Below are 15,122 nucleotides of genomic sequence, written 5' to 3' on the forward strand. Positions count from 1 at the left end.
GACGCTCATGTAGAAGAGGGTGCACCTCCTACCATCGAATCCTTTGGGGGATATGTCCCTGGTTTGCACCTTGGGAGCTATGGCCCGCTTGCCATAAGTATGGCTGTCGTAAGTGTTGTACTCAAACGAAGTCTTGGAATATTTCTCCAGCTCTTTGGCCAAGTTGGAGCGAGGCGTGGTGGTGGGCACGCTGTTTCTGTAGCCGTAGTGTGGGATCTCCAGCTGCTTTACAAAGCACATGGGCCTGGAAGCAGAGAGAGAGAACGGACAGCTTGCTTTCTCACGGCCACGCATGAGACGCGGTTCATCTTAAAACGAGAACACGGTGTTTCTGAGCTCTGTTAAGGAACCGGGTCTCGCACTAAAATCCCAGTTCTGTTTTCTCGAGAAAAGGCCAAGCGTGCTGTAAGGATACAACACCAACTGGCTTCTGCCAAGATGCCGACCTTTTGGAAATACAAGCAGAAAATAAAATACTTAACCTTTGAGCCCCCCTTTTGCTTTTCAGAGTCTAAGAAAGTGTGGAGAAGATCATGCAAAGTGGATGTGGGGAGGGATCGCAGACCCCATGTCTCCTTTGCGGGGCCTTCAGACAGTGCTGCGAGCATCACGCACGGCGAAGCAAGAGAAGCTCCCTTAACAAAATGTGAGGAGTGAGGGAAACAGTCTCAAGGATGTGGACGGAGAAGACGCTAAAGAGCTGGACGACAGAATGGAACGCGTCCTGGCGCGTTCTGACAATCAGCGTGCGCTTTCAATGCCGTCCCCTGCAGTCACCCATTTTTCTACACTGTGGAATAAAGTACTTAAATGGAAGAACTCTCAGTTACATGTTCATGAATACTCCATCTTGCTTTTTGTGTGTCCATCTGTCTCAAAGGACCTTTTAGACTTTAAAAAAAATAATTTTAGATTTACAGGAGATTGGTGCAGAGAATTCCCTTAGACTTTTTGCCCCAAACTTCTCTGTATGTTAACAAGTTTATCTATCAAATCACCGACACATTTACCTTGATGTTATAATTTACCTTATTTGCTTCTTCTCAAATCACCAGAAAGATGTAACAGTTAGTGAAATGTCTATTATTTGGGGCCTTTTAGCAGGCAGTGGGGTGGGTCATAAATGAACGAAAGCTTAGGCCTTGCCCTCAAAGGTCACTTGGACTGTGACCTTGTTTTAGGAGCCCAAGGGCTCGCAGAGTCCTGGGGAACGGAGGACCCCCGGGGCCATGACAGTCCACTCAGTTTTAAGAGAGAAGGTGGCGTTTGTCAAAGTTAAGATCCAGGATGGGGCAGGAAACACACCAGGAACATTGAGCGATAAGGAACAAGAAAGCCCCGTGCCTCTCTGGGGGCAGCAGGAGGCAGGGTGGGCGGGCCCAGGCTGGGACTGTCCACTCGTCCAGGATAAGGGACGTGGGCCTGGAAGGCACGACCCCTGAGCCCCAAGGAGGTAGGAGCAGCTCTGAGGGAGGGTGCACTGGAGCAGAGGCATCAAGGAGGGACGTTTGGTGACGAGATGGAGCAGGTGCTGGGGCCTGAGCAAGGCTCTGTGTGTGGGGTGCGTGGGGCAGGTGCGTGGGGCAGGTGCGTGGGGCAGGGCTGCAGCCCCCCACCCAAGTCTCAAGGACCTGTTAGGCCACCTGCCCGAGACTCTTAAAAGCATAAGTAGCTGAACGATCGTAGGTTGAAATTCTCTTCCTTCCTTCCTGTCTTCCCGTCCCCCCGCCGCCCCAAATGCGCAGCCCCTCGTGAAGGCATTTGGGGACCATGAAGCAGCGTGGACGGGCCAGGGCCTCCAGCCCCGCTCACAGCCGAGCCATCAGCGGCGAGCTGCGCCCCTGGGGGCTGCCGAGCTGAGCCCAGCCTGGCCAGCCCCATGCCTCCCGCAGCGCTGAGGGGGCTTCTGCCCCCAGGCTTCCTCCCCGCTCTGCCTCTTCACTCCTTGCCCAAGGCTGGGGGGCAGGTCGTCGCTGCAGAGGGGCCGGCCCAGGGCCTGCTGTTTCACCGTCACTTCACGCGGCCTCCTGTCACCCTACGTGGAGAAAGCGCCCGGGCTCAGGGTCAGAAAGGAGGCCTCTACTGAACGAGCCGCCGCCTGCCACTTCCGATGTGTCTTATCTGTGCCATGCGGCCAGCGAGTGCCTCAGTGAGAGGCAAGCTTGGAGCCGAGCCCAGGACGGGGGAATGAGGTGGGCATGGGACCTGTCCAGCCCTGGGGGGCCTGTGCAAGGGGAGGGGCCTGAACAGAAGCTCCCCGCCCCAACCTCTCCCTTTGCTCAAACTCTCCTGTGGTTAATCCTTCTCAACTGTGCACTGCCGGGTTCCGGGGCGGGGGCCGTCACGCTGAGCGGTCCTCGGGGAGGGACGCCCTTGGTGTGGACGCGCGTGTAAGCAGCGAGGGTCACGGGCACCTGGCGGCACGTTGGGTGGGCAGCGACCTCGAGGAGAGACGCCTAGAAGGGCGCACCCCAGAATTTACTGAGCATTCTCTCTGAACAGCAGGATCATAGAAGGCTTTTATTTTCTTATTTTGTCCAGTGAAGCATTTCTCATTTTCTGTAAAGATTTTAACTTTTCTATTGAGAGATAAAAAGGAGTTTAATGACTATGGTAAAATCCTTTCAGGAAAATGGGAAGTAATACATGACAAAACCAGGGAGGTGTTTGTATCATTTGCCTAGTGATTTTTTCCAGGTGATTTATCCCAAAGAAATAATTTAACAGAAGCAAAATTGCATGCGTGTGTGTGTGTGTGTGTGTGTGTGTGTGTGAGTGTATATCCGGGTAGGCGGGTGTGCACGTTTCTGTGTTTGTGCACGCAGGCGTGTGTATTTGTGCATGCGTGTGCAGGTGGGTGTGCATGTGTGTGCACATGTGCGTGTGTGGGCACTGTGTGCGTGCACACGTGTTTCTGTGTATGTCGTGTGTGTGTGCGTGTGTGTACGTGTGCGGATGTGCGTGTTGTGCAGGTGTGAGTGTGTGCACACGTGTGTGCTTTTACGTCTGCGTGTGTGTGTGTGCATGTGTGCTTACTGCTTGCCCTTCAGGAGTCAGCTTGGTCTTGCCCTAAGTGCCAGGCTAGAAGCCCTTCCAGCACAGGTGTGCCCCCGCCGTGGGCACCAGCAGCCGTGGGGATCACGGTGCGATTCTCACAAGGACGGGGAGGCTGCTGCTGTGCCCCTGCCTAAATATGGGGGGCGACCAGCTCGCACCTGGGTGAGGGCTGGAAGGGAGCATGCGGAAACGAGTGTTGAGGGAAGCGAGGCTTCTTCCTCACTGGCCGCGAGGAGCCGTCCTGAGCGTCACAGTGGAGGGCGCCAGCTGACCTTTGCCCCCACTCTGTCTTCAAGGCCAGCGAGCGAGTGGCTTCAGGTAAGTCCTCTGCCCCCTGCCCCCTGCTTTCCTCACCCACTGAGTGGGGACGAGGACACAGGTGACATCACCCCGCCCGCCTCCTGGGGGCATCTGAGGACGGGCTTCTCTGCACTGGACATGGGTGCCCTTGGAACACAAAGGTCGGAGCAGGGGTGCTGCCTTCTCCCCAAGATTAAGATGCAGTAACTTGGGCACCCCGTGAATTCTCCAGCTGCCTTTCCGGCCAGAGCCTGGAGCATCAGGGCCAGAGGAGAACCAGAGACAGCTCCCTTTGCACTCCCGGGGCTCGGGGAGACCCAGGGGTGCTGCATGGCACCGGGGCATGGGGTCGCGGCCCCAGTGAGATCTCCTAACCGAACCGGCTCCCCCACCAAGCACGGCCACCCCTCGGGGCGTCCGGGCGCCTGTCCTGTGGGAGGGCCATGCAGGGATCTCGACGGCGCGTCCGGTACCTGAGCACTCGGTCCGAGGCCTGGCTGGACTTGGACACGTCACAGCCCTGGTGCTTCTCCTGGGCCTTGGCCAACTTCTCTGCCGCAGCAATAGGGCATCCGGAAAGGCTGCAAAGACAGGGCTCTAAGTGTCCTCCGCAGGCAGTGCCCCTCATCGACCCCATCAGCTCCTCCCTCCCTCCCTCTCGCAGCATCAGGCTCCCGAGCCTCAGGGATGGAGGGAACCGGGAAGGGGCTTCACATGTTTGCCCCCCAGCTCCATCAGACATGCTAATGGCTGTGTCACGTCAGCGAATGCACAGCCCTTCTCAAGGATGACAAAACAGGCAGAATCATTCAAGGGACACAGAATCTTAGACACAGTGTCCGTTCTGGGATGCTCGCTGGGGAACTGACCACTGGGTAGGATGGGTTTCTGAAAATCCCAAGTGCAGGGCCCTCTGGCACTTGCTGACCTCAGCACGGTGTCCACAGGCTGACCAGCCTGGCTGCCTCATCCCCAGAAAGAGACCCAGAAGGGAGAGGAAGGGAGAATGATCTTGAGGCTCCTGTAAAATGTTTTCTGAACCTAAGTATTTACAGGAAGAGACAGCAGGTGCTCTTCTGTGTTTGAGCTGATTTTTCGTGAAACCCTGGTGTCTGCTCTGTGCATCTCTGCTCACAGAGCAGAGGCTTCACCCACATACACACTGAGTCCGGAAACGGTGTGGTTCTGGTGAGGATTCACGGAGGAGCTGATGCTGTAAGCCCTGTAATCAGGCATCAGGGGGCTGATCCAGCCATCACATCATGGTCCTCCAGAGGACGCCCAGGAACGTTGCCGAGGGGTACAAGTTTGTGACCTCACTCATTATAAACTTAGCACAAGTAACCAAGTTTATCAGACGAGCAACAATGACAGTGAAACTGATAACAGCTTCCTCCATTCAGATATAACTTTATGCAACTTCATGAAGCTGGAACGATAGGCAGGACAAAAACAATGTGAGGGAATCTCTCTCAGGCTGTTGGGTGAAAAGGGCCTGCTGGGAACTGAGTTTGAGAAGTCACTTAGCAGAAGTCGGGACCAGGCATGAAAGACAGCGGGGTCTGTCCCGAGCAGAGTGAGGCTCTGCAGCTGCAGCCAGGGGGGCCTGTCTCCTTGGGCCCCTTTCCCGGCATGTGCCCTCACCAGCTTCTTTGCACACGTGCTGGCACCTGATGACACCCACACGGATGACCGGGGTGCCAGTAGGGGTCACGGGGCGGCCGAGTGAGGTCACACTGTGCTCGGTCTGTGATCTCTAGCTGCCATCCCATCTGATGGGGACAGGAGGGGACCTCCTGACCCCTGGAAGCTAAGGGAGAGGTTCCTGCCTTCCTTGGAGTCACTGAAGATGGTTATGGCTCCATGTGGGGTCTGACCTCAAGGAGGACACCTTCTGGGGGACCATCACTACATCACGAGCTGGGGAGACACCTGCAGACTCGGGGTCTAAGCCCTGAGCTTTGGTGGGCGCCCTGGGCCGGCTCAGCTCCTTCTCTTGAGGGCAGTGCCCAGGCCCCTGTCCTGCGGGGCTGCGCCCCCTCCTGAGGGCACAGGGAGGGGCTGCCGCAATCGGCTCCCTGCAGCGACGCAGGAGCTCTGCTTACCTTCTGTGCGAGTTCCTGTTGCTGTTTACATGCCCTCGCCCCGTGCAGCCTGGAGTGGGACACTTGAGAACATTCTCATGCATGGCAAGAACTTGACAAGGAGAGGCAGAGAAAACAGCCCAGCGTTAAAACACAGAAACGGTTCCAAGACAAGAAAATGCAGTCATTTTAACAAAGGCTGGGTTAGTTTACAACAGACAGTCCTACACACGTCTGAGATGGACATGGGTAGGGAGACACAGGTAGGAAGAAGGGGAGGTGGTCTCCACCTGACTCTGACCGGCATGCAAAGCGGGGTGCGCTGGGCGGGAGTGGGGGCTCGAGCAGTGGGAGCACAGGGCCGCTCCCACCAGGGCAGGAAACCTGGGTCCCCGTGTGGCCTCCAGGTGCAAGCTCGAGGCGGGGGTCAGCCGTGTCCAGCACGCAGATCGGCAGCTTGTAAACACGCCTCTGCCTTGGAAACACACGCGAGGGGGGCGTGCGTGACCAGGCACTCCCAAACCCGAATGTACATACAGTGAGTTAGAATGATGACTTCTCATTTAGGAACTGGGTATCCTACTCTTGATTATACGAGGAAGAAAGAGCTATGCGGGCCCAGGGGACACCAGGAGGGAGGTGCAGGGCCTGGCCTACAGGGTGGAGAAGGCCACGCTGTCCGGAGAGCCAGCCCGAGCTTCCCCGAGGAGGTCACGGCCCTGGACTGTTGCTCGTGCGTTCCTTTCTGGTCCTCACTGACCGATCGCTGCCCTGGACGGTGGGGTCTGCCGGGGATGAGCAGTGCTGTGACCGCCCCCGCCCCGGCCCCCCGTCCAGGGTCCCTGAGCTCCGTGGGACCGGTGCAGCGAGCGTGCTGACCCTCCACGGCGAGGCTGCCCTGGCACCCGGCGAACACGGCCCGCCCGAATCCCGTGTGTCCCTGTTGCCTAGAGCCCCTCTCATCTCAGGGGCCCTCCCTCGCTTCCCCGAAGCCCCTCTCATCTCAGGGACCCTCCCTCGCTTCCCCGAAGCCCCTCGTGTCCTCCCGACGGGGCCCTGTGCCCCCTCAGCCCTGTCTGTTCCAGCGGTTCAGGCTCCATCCGGGCAGGGCGGCCAGGGGGCTCACTCTGCCAGGACGCGGCCTGAGCAGGCATCGGGGTCTCCTCTCTGGGGCGTGACCCTGCCCCCTGCCACCGGCTCTCTGACCCGCCCTCCTCGGCTCGCTTCTTGGCCCTTCACTGACGCCCGGTCACCTTCTCATCACTGCTGCTCTCGACCTTCCCCGTGATGCAGCTTCCTCTCCTCCCCGAGACTGAACCCTCCGAGTGCTAAGTCTCCCTTGGAGACAGCACACGCCTTCTGCTCCTGCCTGCGTGGTGGGCCACCCTCTCTTGCCAACGCCTGCTCCGTCCTCTGCATCCAGCCTGACCTGGGATGGGGTCTGTGCTGCCCTGGGTCTGCAGGGGTCTCGGCTTCCTCCGGGGCCCAGTCTCCCTCTCGGCGGTCAGCTCCAGCCTCTCTCGGCAAACTCGCTGCCCTCTGCATCACCTTCTGCCTGACTTTTTTCTCAGGCACCCCCTAAACATGTGGGCCTCTCAAAAAAACCGCCTTCTGCCCCGTCCTCTGCCCCTGGAGTGTCTCCGCTCCTGTGTCCCCTCCTCTGCCTACCTTCCTACACGCCTGTGTCCAGACCTCCCAGTCCAGGCTCCTGTTCAACCTCCTTTCTGAGCAGCTTCATCCTGATTTTACTGACGCTGCCCAGAGGACTGGCCCCCTGTGTGTCTGACCTCATCTGATAGTCCCGGCTGGCCGTCCGGCCCGTGGGGAACGTCACACACAGCGTCCAGCTTCAGCTGGAGAGTCCAGGCCACCAGACTCCCTGTTGAATGTGCCCTGTTCTGGATTCCCCACCTCGGTGATGGGGGGAGACTCGCCGTAGACCCCGGGAGGCTCCTGGGCGTCTTCTCAACCTGCCTTCCTTTCTCCTTCTCACGTCCTGTCCTGCCAGCCTGTCTCTGGAACGTTCCTTGGACCCGACCCTCTGGCACCACCTCCTTCCTGCCGGGCCTCCCACATGGACCATCACGACAGCTCTTAGAGAACTCCCAGGGCTCCCTCTCAGACAGGACGGCCCAAGAATCACCTGTGTGAGGCCCGCGGTGGCCCTGGCCCTGATGCCCGTAGCAGGGCTGGAACTTGGTGGTGAGGTGGGCACACTGTCTCGTGCACATGGCTGACCCCTGCCACGCCGGGCTGGGGGCTCCTGGAGCAAAGCTGTGTCTCATGTTACTCTCCGTGAGTCCTCTGTGTCTCTAAGGTGTGTCAAAAGCTGGGGTACAGTCTACTTTACGGAATTCAACTGGACAGGAAAGTGGTTAGGGTGTGCTGGCCCAGAAAAAGCTAACAAATCAAAAGTAGCAAAGACATGCTTCTGTGGAGCGCTTTGACTCTGTCATGTCTACGGAAACACTCCCGTACAAGCCCATTTGTGGAAACGACCTCCTGGGGGCACCCGAGAAAGTGGCGGTGACCCTGGTTCAGAGCTGAGTCCGCGGCACGTGAAAAAGGCACAGCCAGGTGCGGCCTGACGCGGGTCGGGGTGCAGAGGAGACTGCCCTAGACTGCCACGGCGTTGGGGTGCAGAGGAGACTGCCCTAGACTGCCGCGGCATCGGGGTGCAGAGGAGACTGCCCTAGACTGCCACGGCATCGGGGTGCAGAGGAGACTGCCCTAGACTGCTCTTGGGGACATGGGGAGTCAGGAGGATCGCTCAGGCGTGAGAGGAACGGATGCTCTACTTTGACGTCTCAAAGAAACAGCGCACAGAGAAGCTCCCTGTTCTTCAGGCGTTAGTGCTGGGTCCTCCCGCCTTGTTTGCAGATGAGGACGAGTGGTACAGAGCGCAGGTCTCCTGCCCCACAACACAGCCGGTCAGGACTGAACCCAAATGCCGACTCCAGGTCTCCATGGAGACAGCTGGCTCGGGGCTGGGACAGAGGCGGGTTTGGGTCTGAGCTCTAGTTCTCTGCTCGGAGGAGCTCAGAAAGCGGCACGCATCCTCAGACGCCAGGTGCTGAGCTGATTCCCAGGGGGGGAGGAGGAGGCGCCTGGCCTTCCCGTTCCTCATCTGAAAACAGGGCCAATGCCCCTGCGGGTGTACTGGGGATTGGATGAGTGCGAGCGGGTGCCTGACCCAGGGGTGCTGGGCGGAAGCGGCCGGGGTGAAGCGAGCTGCTTCTGCTCATGTAACACACGGGCGCAGCCTCTCTGCAATCCGCTGCGGCCACAGCCCTGCGCCTTCGCTCACAGGACGGTTCCCAGAGACTGGGCTTCCCACTGCCAGGGGCCACCTGCAAGCCTGCAGCCACAGCAGCTTCTACAAATACGTCATCTGAAAACACTCAGCTCAACCTGTCCTCTAAGCTGCACAGCTTTCTCTGCTCCTCCAAAGCTGGCCGCTGTGATGGGGAAGTCCCCAGAAGGGCCCCCTCAACCACCAGCTGGCCACTGCCGCTTCTCCAGCCGGGCGACGAGTGGTCCCCACTAGAAACCGCGTCTTACAGGATGAGGGACCCCCACCACCTTAGACCCCAAATCAGGGGCCGACACAGTCATTCCTGAAAACATGCCTTTTTCCTGAGCCATCAGTTCTAATTGTACCTTCATAGTTGGCACACTTTATGTGTGGAGAAAAGATAAGCAAAAAAAGGTATATCATTTCAGTTCTAAAAGAAATTTAGTTGTTTTCATAGATGGAGTGCATGTTCTCAGAACCTAACCAATTCAAACAGATTTGTAAGATGGAAACCAACTCGAGTTAAACCTCCTTAAGATTTTACAGTGTAGAACTGTTGGGACATAATGACATAGAGATGCAGGTACACATAAATACTGGTTCGCGTGGATGGAGAAGTGCGGATAACTAGGCAAAAGCCACCTCAGAGTCCCTTTTCTTTGGGGGTCAGCGCGTGGGGTGCGGGGTGGATGCCTCAGAGACTGTCTAGATTCAGGGCTGCGATCTGTGGGGAGGAAAGGAGGGAGGTGCCTGGCGAGGGTTGCTGCGAGCTCGAGATGAAGGCAAGACCAGGCTGTCTGCTCGGGGGCCACGGTGGGTGACTGATATGGAGCTGGGGTCCGAGGTGGGTATGCAGGGACCGCACCGAGGGGACGCTACACTGGTGGGGCCGGGGTCCTGGCTGAGCTGCCCCTCGGACAAGGAGGACACACGCGCCAGGCGGCACTGACCGGAGATGGAATGACAGGCGAGAGGACGCAGAAACGAGGGGCAGGCGTGTGCGCGCCAGGGCGCTGGGGAAACGCGGACTTACTTTCTGGAGGGACCCTATCTTTGTGCGGGCATCCGGACAGACTGCGGTGATGCGGATAAAGCCCGGTTACGTGGCCCGTTCCATCGCACCCAGGGGTGGGGCACTTGCTCTCTTTCTTTTCTGCTCTCGAGGGATCTAAAAGCGATAACAGGTGTCAAGAGAATGAATTTTTTTTTCAACCAACCGAAGACAAATGTGATTATTTAACAATCTGAAGAGACCTTGATACATAAAGACGTAAAGCAGGTGTCGGGGGCACACTGCCACATCCTGGGTCGTTCTCTGGTTTCAGGTGATTTTTTTTTTTTAACCTTAAACGGTGTAATCATGAATCATATTTTACTTTCGATGCTAAAGAAAAAAAGGCTCTCCCTATCTGAACTCTTGATTAATCATTTCCCGTGTGTTACATGATAAGTTGTTGCTCAAAGAAATCAACATAAATAATGATGAGACAGTGACCTTCTCAGAGAACAAGACATCTCCATAATCCTTCACCAACTGCTTCGTGACATCCAACCAGGAAACATAACATCTTTTAAGCACTCTGCAGCAGAGTTTCTTACTGAATTCTCTGATCGTATGCGCCATTAACTGCACAATTTTACTGGTACTGAAATGTCTTCTCTTGAAACACTGTTCTTAGGACACAAATTCAGTGCTTTTCTCAAGACAGACTGAACTCTCAGAAGGCACTGCAAGCAAATGACCGAAATGGCAGGACTCCCACCTGACAGAGGTGATGGGCAATCAAGAACGTTTCAGAAGCTGCTGCAGCAGTAATTTGTTTTGATCTCTTCGTCTGTGCTTGGAGCCAGAGGAAGGCTTGGACAGCTGTGCGAGCATGCACCAGACTATGGGGCAGCACTTCTGGGCAGCCCGGGGGCGCTGTGGTGCCCACGGGGTGGACGCCAGATGCCAGAGTGCGGTGACATTGCCAACAAAATTACCCTAGACCAGAACTGGCCGAAGCTCATAAATGTGCAGAAAATAACCCCAGAACCTATTTCTACGATGAAGCCCAGACCAAACAGTAACATCAGTGTGCGAAACACTGCTTTTGAACCAGTTTTCAAAACGAGACGCACAGATGAACCACAGATGGCGACCACTAGAAGTCTGGCCCGGGGAAGCTACAGGTAACGGATCTTTCGGGATTTAATGCTTTTATATTGATACTGCGTAATCAGGCCAATAGTAATTTTTCTAGTAAAACATCTAGAAAACAGATGTTTTACTTTTGGAGAAGGATTCATTTTATATCAAGAAAGAGGATTGGTCTAAAATTTTTGGAACTTTTATAAAATTTTTTTCTTAATCATTTATGTAAACTTGAAATAGACATAGGACTCACAGGAATATATATATATATATATATACTTTTATGTTTGCATAAAAATCCTTCCTTTTATTGTTTAGCTAACATTTTATTCTCTAAAATATATCTTCCAGGTCCTGGAATCTCTTAGTGAGAGATATGTCCTAGATACAATGGTCAGCTACTTTCTGCCTTTATTTACAGATAATCAACTCTGAAAACAAATCTAAACCTATGCTTCTGTGACTTCAATTTCCAAGTATCTTTAAATTTGAGATTCTCTGACAACCAAAGGCTCAGCATTTTATTGCCTTTGAGTAATTTCATAATAATAGTGGTATAACTGAATGGATGCAAATATAAAATAGTAAGGGCAAGTAACCATTTCAAAGGAAAATATTATTTAAGATCATAAATTAAAGATATCATTTAAAATAATAAACTAGATATAAATGACTTTAAAGGATAAAAACATAAGTTATAACTATTAGGAATCATTATGTGGCTCTTTTCCATGAGTTTTTACAGTTTCCTAACAAATTATACTATGTCACGACCTTGAGAGTGTTCTGAAGCTCAGAGCAGATTTGTGTGAACACCATGCGTCTCTGGCCACTGCAGGTTTGGAGACGCCCGGGTGTACTCTCCTCTCGATGCCTGTGTCCTGGGGGAGGGCGGTCACGTCTGCCTTCACCAACACCCCCACCTCCTTGCTTTCTCCCTTCTCACAACCCCAATTCATCTTGAAAGCAAATCTTTGAGCAAACGCAAAACAACCAAGCAAGCAAAACCGGCCAACAGTCTACCCCAAAGGCTCGCAGCGACGTCCAGAAACACCTGCGCGCTGGCTCTAGCCCTTCCCTTTCTCCCTTTGGAGTAGACACTTGAGGAGAAGGTGGAAAAAGTTTTGTGATGAACTTTTGTTCTAGCTCAAGCTTTTGGAAAGGTTACTCATCTATAATTTAAATCATTTTGAAGAGATTGTGTATGAACGAGAATTGGTATGAGTGTTCTCTCCATGTTTAATATAGCAGCAGAGAAGCTGACCATAGATTGTTGATACGCACTTGGCCATGCCTGCCAGGCTCCTCTGTCCATGGGATATCCCAGGCAAGAATACTGGAGTGGGCAGACAGTGCCTTCTCAGGGGATCTTCCTGACCCAGGGATGGAACCAGGTCTCTGCATTGCAGGCAGATTCTTTACTGCCCGAGCCACCAGGGAAGCCCAGGAGGGCAGATAGCTTTTTTAAAATAGGAGACACTTTCTCTCTCTCCCCACATTGGTGTTCTTCCTTGGCTTTATTATTTGGTTCTGCATGTAACTACGACATCTTCAAAAGAAATTTGGGAGCGACGTGGAACACACTGAGAGGAAATGGAGGTGTGCTTTGACCAGAGGGGGAGGATGTGGAAAACCTGGGGAGAGGCTGAAGTCGTCAGGGAAGTCCAATCCCCAATCTTCCCCCCTTTCAGGGAAAAAGCGCATCTCCGTTTGGGGATTTTAGTGTTTGTTTCCATTCTGTCCCTGTTTCTTGAGGGGAAACAAGTGATCCGAACTCCACTTCTTCCCCAAAACAACACAAAACAACAATAACAAAACAAAGTGAGTGAAAATCTACAGCGGGTTGCTGGGTTGGAAGAGACCGCAGAAACCAGCACAGGCACAGGAAGCCCGCGTGCATGAGCCCGTGTGGCTGCCTTCGCAACCAGACTCAGGCCTGAAACACTCTGCAGAGAGCCGTCGTGTCTGTCCCGACCCAGTCCCCAGGGAAGGACACCGTTTCTTCCCAAGTGCTCCGAGTCTGTGTGTGTGTAGGTCGCTTCAGTCGTGTTCGGCTCTGCGGCCCCGTGGCCTATAGGCCACCGGGTTTCCCTGTCCATGGGGTTCTCCAGGCAAGAACACTGGCATGCGCTCCCAACCCAGGGATCGAACCCGCATCCCTCATGTCTCCTGTATTAGCATGCGAGTTCTTTACCACCAGTGCCACCTGGGAGTCTCAAATATCCAACTACGGATTTCTAAGAGACTGTTCGTTACAACACAGTCGCTGCATCTCCGGGTCTTGTAACACCCAAAGCAAGCCTGGCAATCCCCTGAGCTCCATGCCATGGTCTTCACACGCTGCCCTTCACAGGGTCTGGCCTACACCTGCCTTACTGAAACGGCCGTCAGCACCCAAGCACCTGGCACATGCAGGACCCAGCAGGCCTGGCTGAGGTCCGTCTCCAGTGGAGTTAAAGAAAAGCCCGATGCGCCCCTGGGGGTGCATGCCCATCGAGAGGAAAAAACACACCTGTGTCCACACAGAAGTGGGTTCTGACTGTGTGACGTTGCCCTAGCAACTGATTTCCAAAGCAAAATCTGAACCCCGTTATAAGGAAACAGTATTCATAAGGAATAGGACCACACCCAAGACAGAAGGCCTTTCTGGCACAACTAGGGAAGGGTTTAGGGAATCACCAGTTTCATTCTTGAAGTTGCTTCTTCTCACTTGGTTCTGAAAGAGTCTTGAAACTGAAATATTCACAAGCTCCTACACGAGGTCAAATTATAATCCACTTCATACTGAAAGCGAACGTGGCTGTTACTGGAAACCTGCCGTCGACCGTCCAGGCTGGAAGCAAACGCGTATGCATGTGGCTACAGGCACAGACCCACGCAGATGTGCACCCACACACTGCACAACTGGAAGCCTGTTGGAGCTATGGCAGAGGATGGTTTTGAGTGCTTCCTGATAAAGCAAGCACCGTGACTGCTTCCGCGGTGGCTGGCAACAGAGAGGGGTGGGTACGCCAAAAGGACAACTACTGGTCTCCGCTGGGGACACGCGGCTCCCGTCACTGACCGGCTACTTAAGACAATGGACGTGGAGCCACTGCCCTCGCCTCACGTCAGTGGTCTTTCTGCTGCTACCGTCCAGGCCTAGCGGGGATGCTTCCCTTGGGGGAGGGTCCATCAGTACCGGTCACTGGACGATAATTTCATAAATCAAGGACTTCCCTGGTGGCTCAGATGGTAAAGCCTCTGCTTACAAGGCGGGAGACCCAGGCTCAAACTCTGGGTACGGAAGATCTCCTGGAGAAGGCGATGGCACCCCACTGTGGTACTCTTGCCTGGAAAATCCCATGGATGGAGGAGCCTGGTGGGCTATGGTCCATGGGGTCGCAAAGAGTCGGACATGACTAAGCGACTTCACTGTCACTTTCATAAATCATGACGCCACCTACTCAATGCAATTCGAAATGCACACTTCACCCCCCTTGGCTAATTGTCACCTAAACCCTTCCCACTCCACATGGCCTGTGGCTCACCTGCGAGAAAACAGACTCATCCTAAGATTCTCTATCACGTGACCGGCGTGTGCTCTCACCCTGGATCTCCAAGACATGCGTCTTCCCCTGAAATATCATGTTATTAAGCTGCTTTGTGCATTTCTCAGACAGATACGTTATTTGCTCTTTGGAGACATAACCATGAGGCATAATTCTGGAATCACCTACAAGAAGCATGCACTGGTGATGCAGCGCGGTGAGATGCCTCCGTGAGCGGCAGCCTACGCCTGACAGCTTTCGCCCTAGCTCCCGCTTCCACGAGGCCACTTACGTTAGGTAGAAATATTACCTTTACCATAGTATGGCTTTTTGACATGGCTGTCAGCGGACTTAGGCTTCCTCTCCTCCCCAGGGAGCGGCCGCGGGGACTGGTCCTCGAAGGACCGCAGACTGTCCCTCCGGCCCGCCTCCAGCGCCATCTTCTCCCTCATGGCCTTGGCCCTCTCGGTCTCCAGGGCGATGGCTTTCTCCAGGAGGGTCAGGTTGCCCTTGGTCATGTCAAACACCTCCTCCGACCGGTCGGAGGTCACGGAGGCGGCGTCGTCGTCGCGCTCGCGGTACCCGCCGTCCTCCTTGGCACAGCTGGAGAACGTTCTGGGCCGGGGGCTCAGCTGCTCCTCCAGCCGCATCAGGTTCATCATGTCCGAGTAGCTGCGGTCCGGCGTCCGGCCCGGGAAGTCGTCTTCCGGGCGGCCGTGCGC

The 15,122-nt window shown here is 54.8% G+C and overlaps 1 protein-coding gene across 1 annotated transcript in view; it reads right to left on the reverse strand.

The window, feature by feature from the left end:
* Positions 1-15,122, reverse strand: part of MYT1L (myelin transcription factor 1-like) — a 132,683-nt gene that overhangs the window by 78,637 nt on the left and 38,924 nt on the right. Inside the window, 5 exon segments of the mRNA XM_010848441.1 lie at positions 33-244; positions 3,831-3,938; positions 5,463-5,553; positions 9,770-9,904; positions 14,717-15,122. Coding sequence (XP_010846743.1) covers positions 33-244; positions 3,831-3,938; positions 5,463-5,553; positions 9,770-9,904; positions 14,717-15,122 — 952 coding nt within the window.

This window comes from Bison bison, unplaced genomic scaffold (genome assembly GCF_000754665.1).
Source record: "Bison bison bison isolate TAMUID 2011002044 unplaced genomic scaffold, Bison_UMD1.0 scf7180017864266, whole genome shotgun sequence".
Taxonomy (NCBI): domain Eukaryota; kingdom Metazoa; phylum Chordata; class Mammalia; order Artiodactyla; family Bovidae; genus Bison; species Bison bison.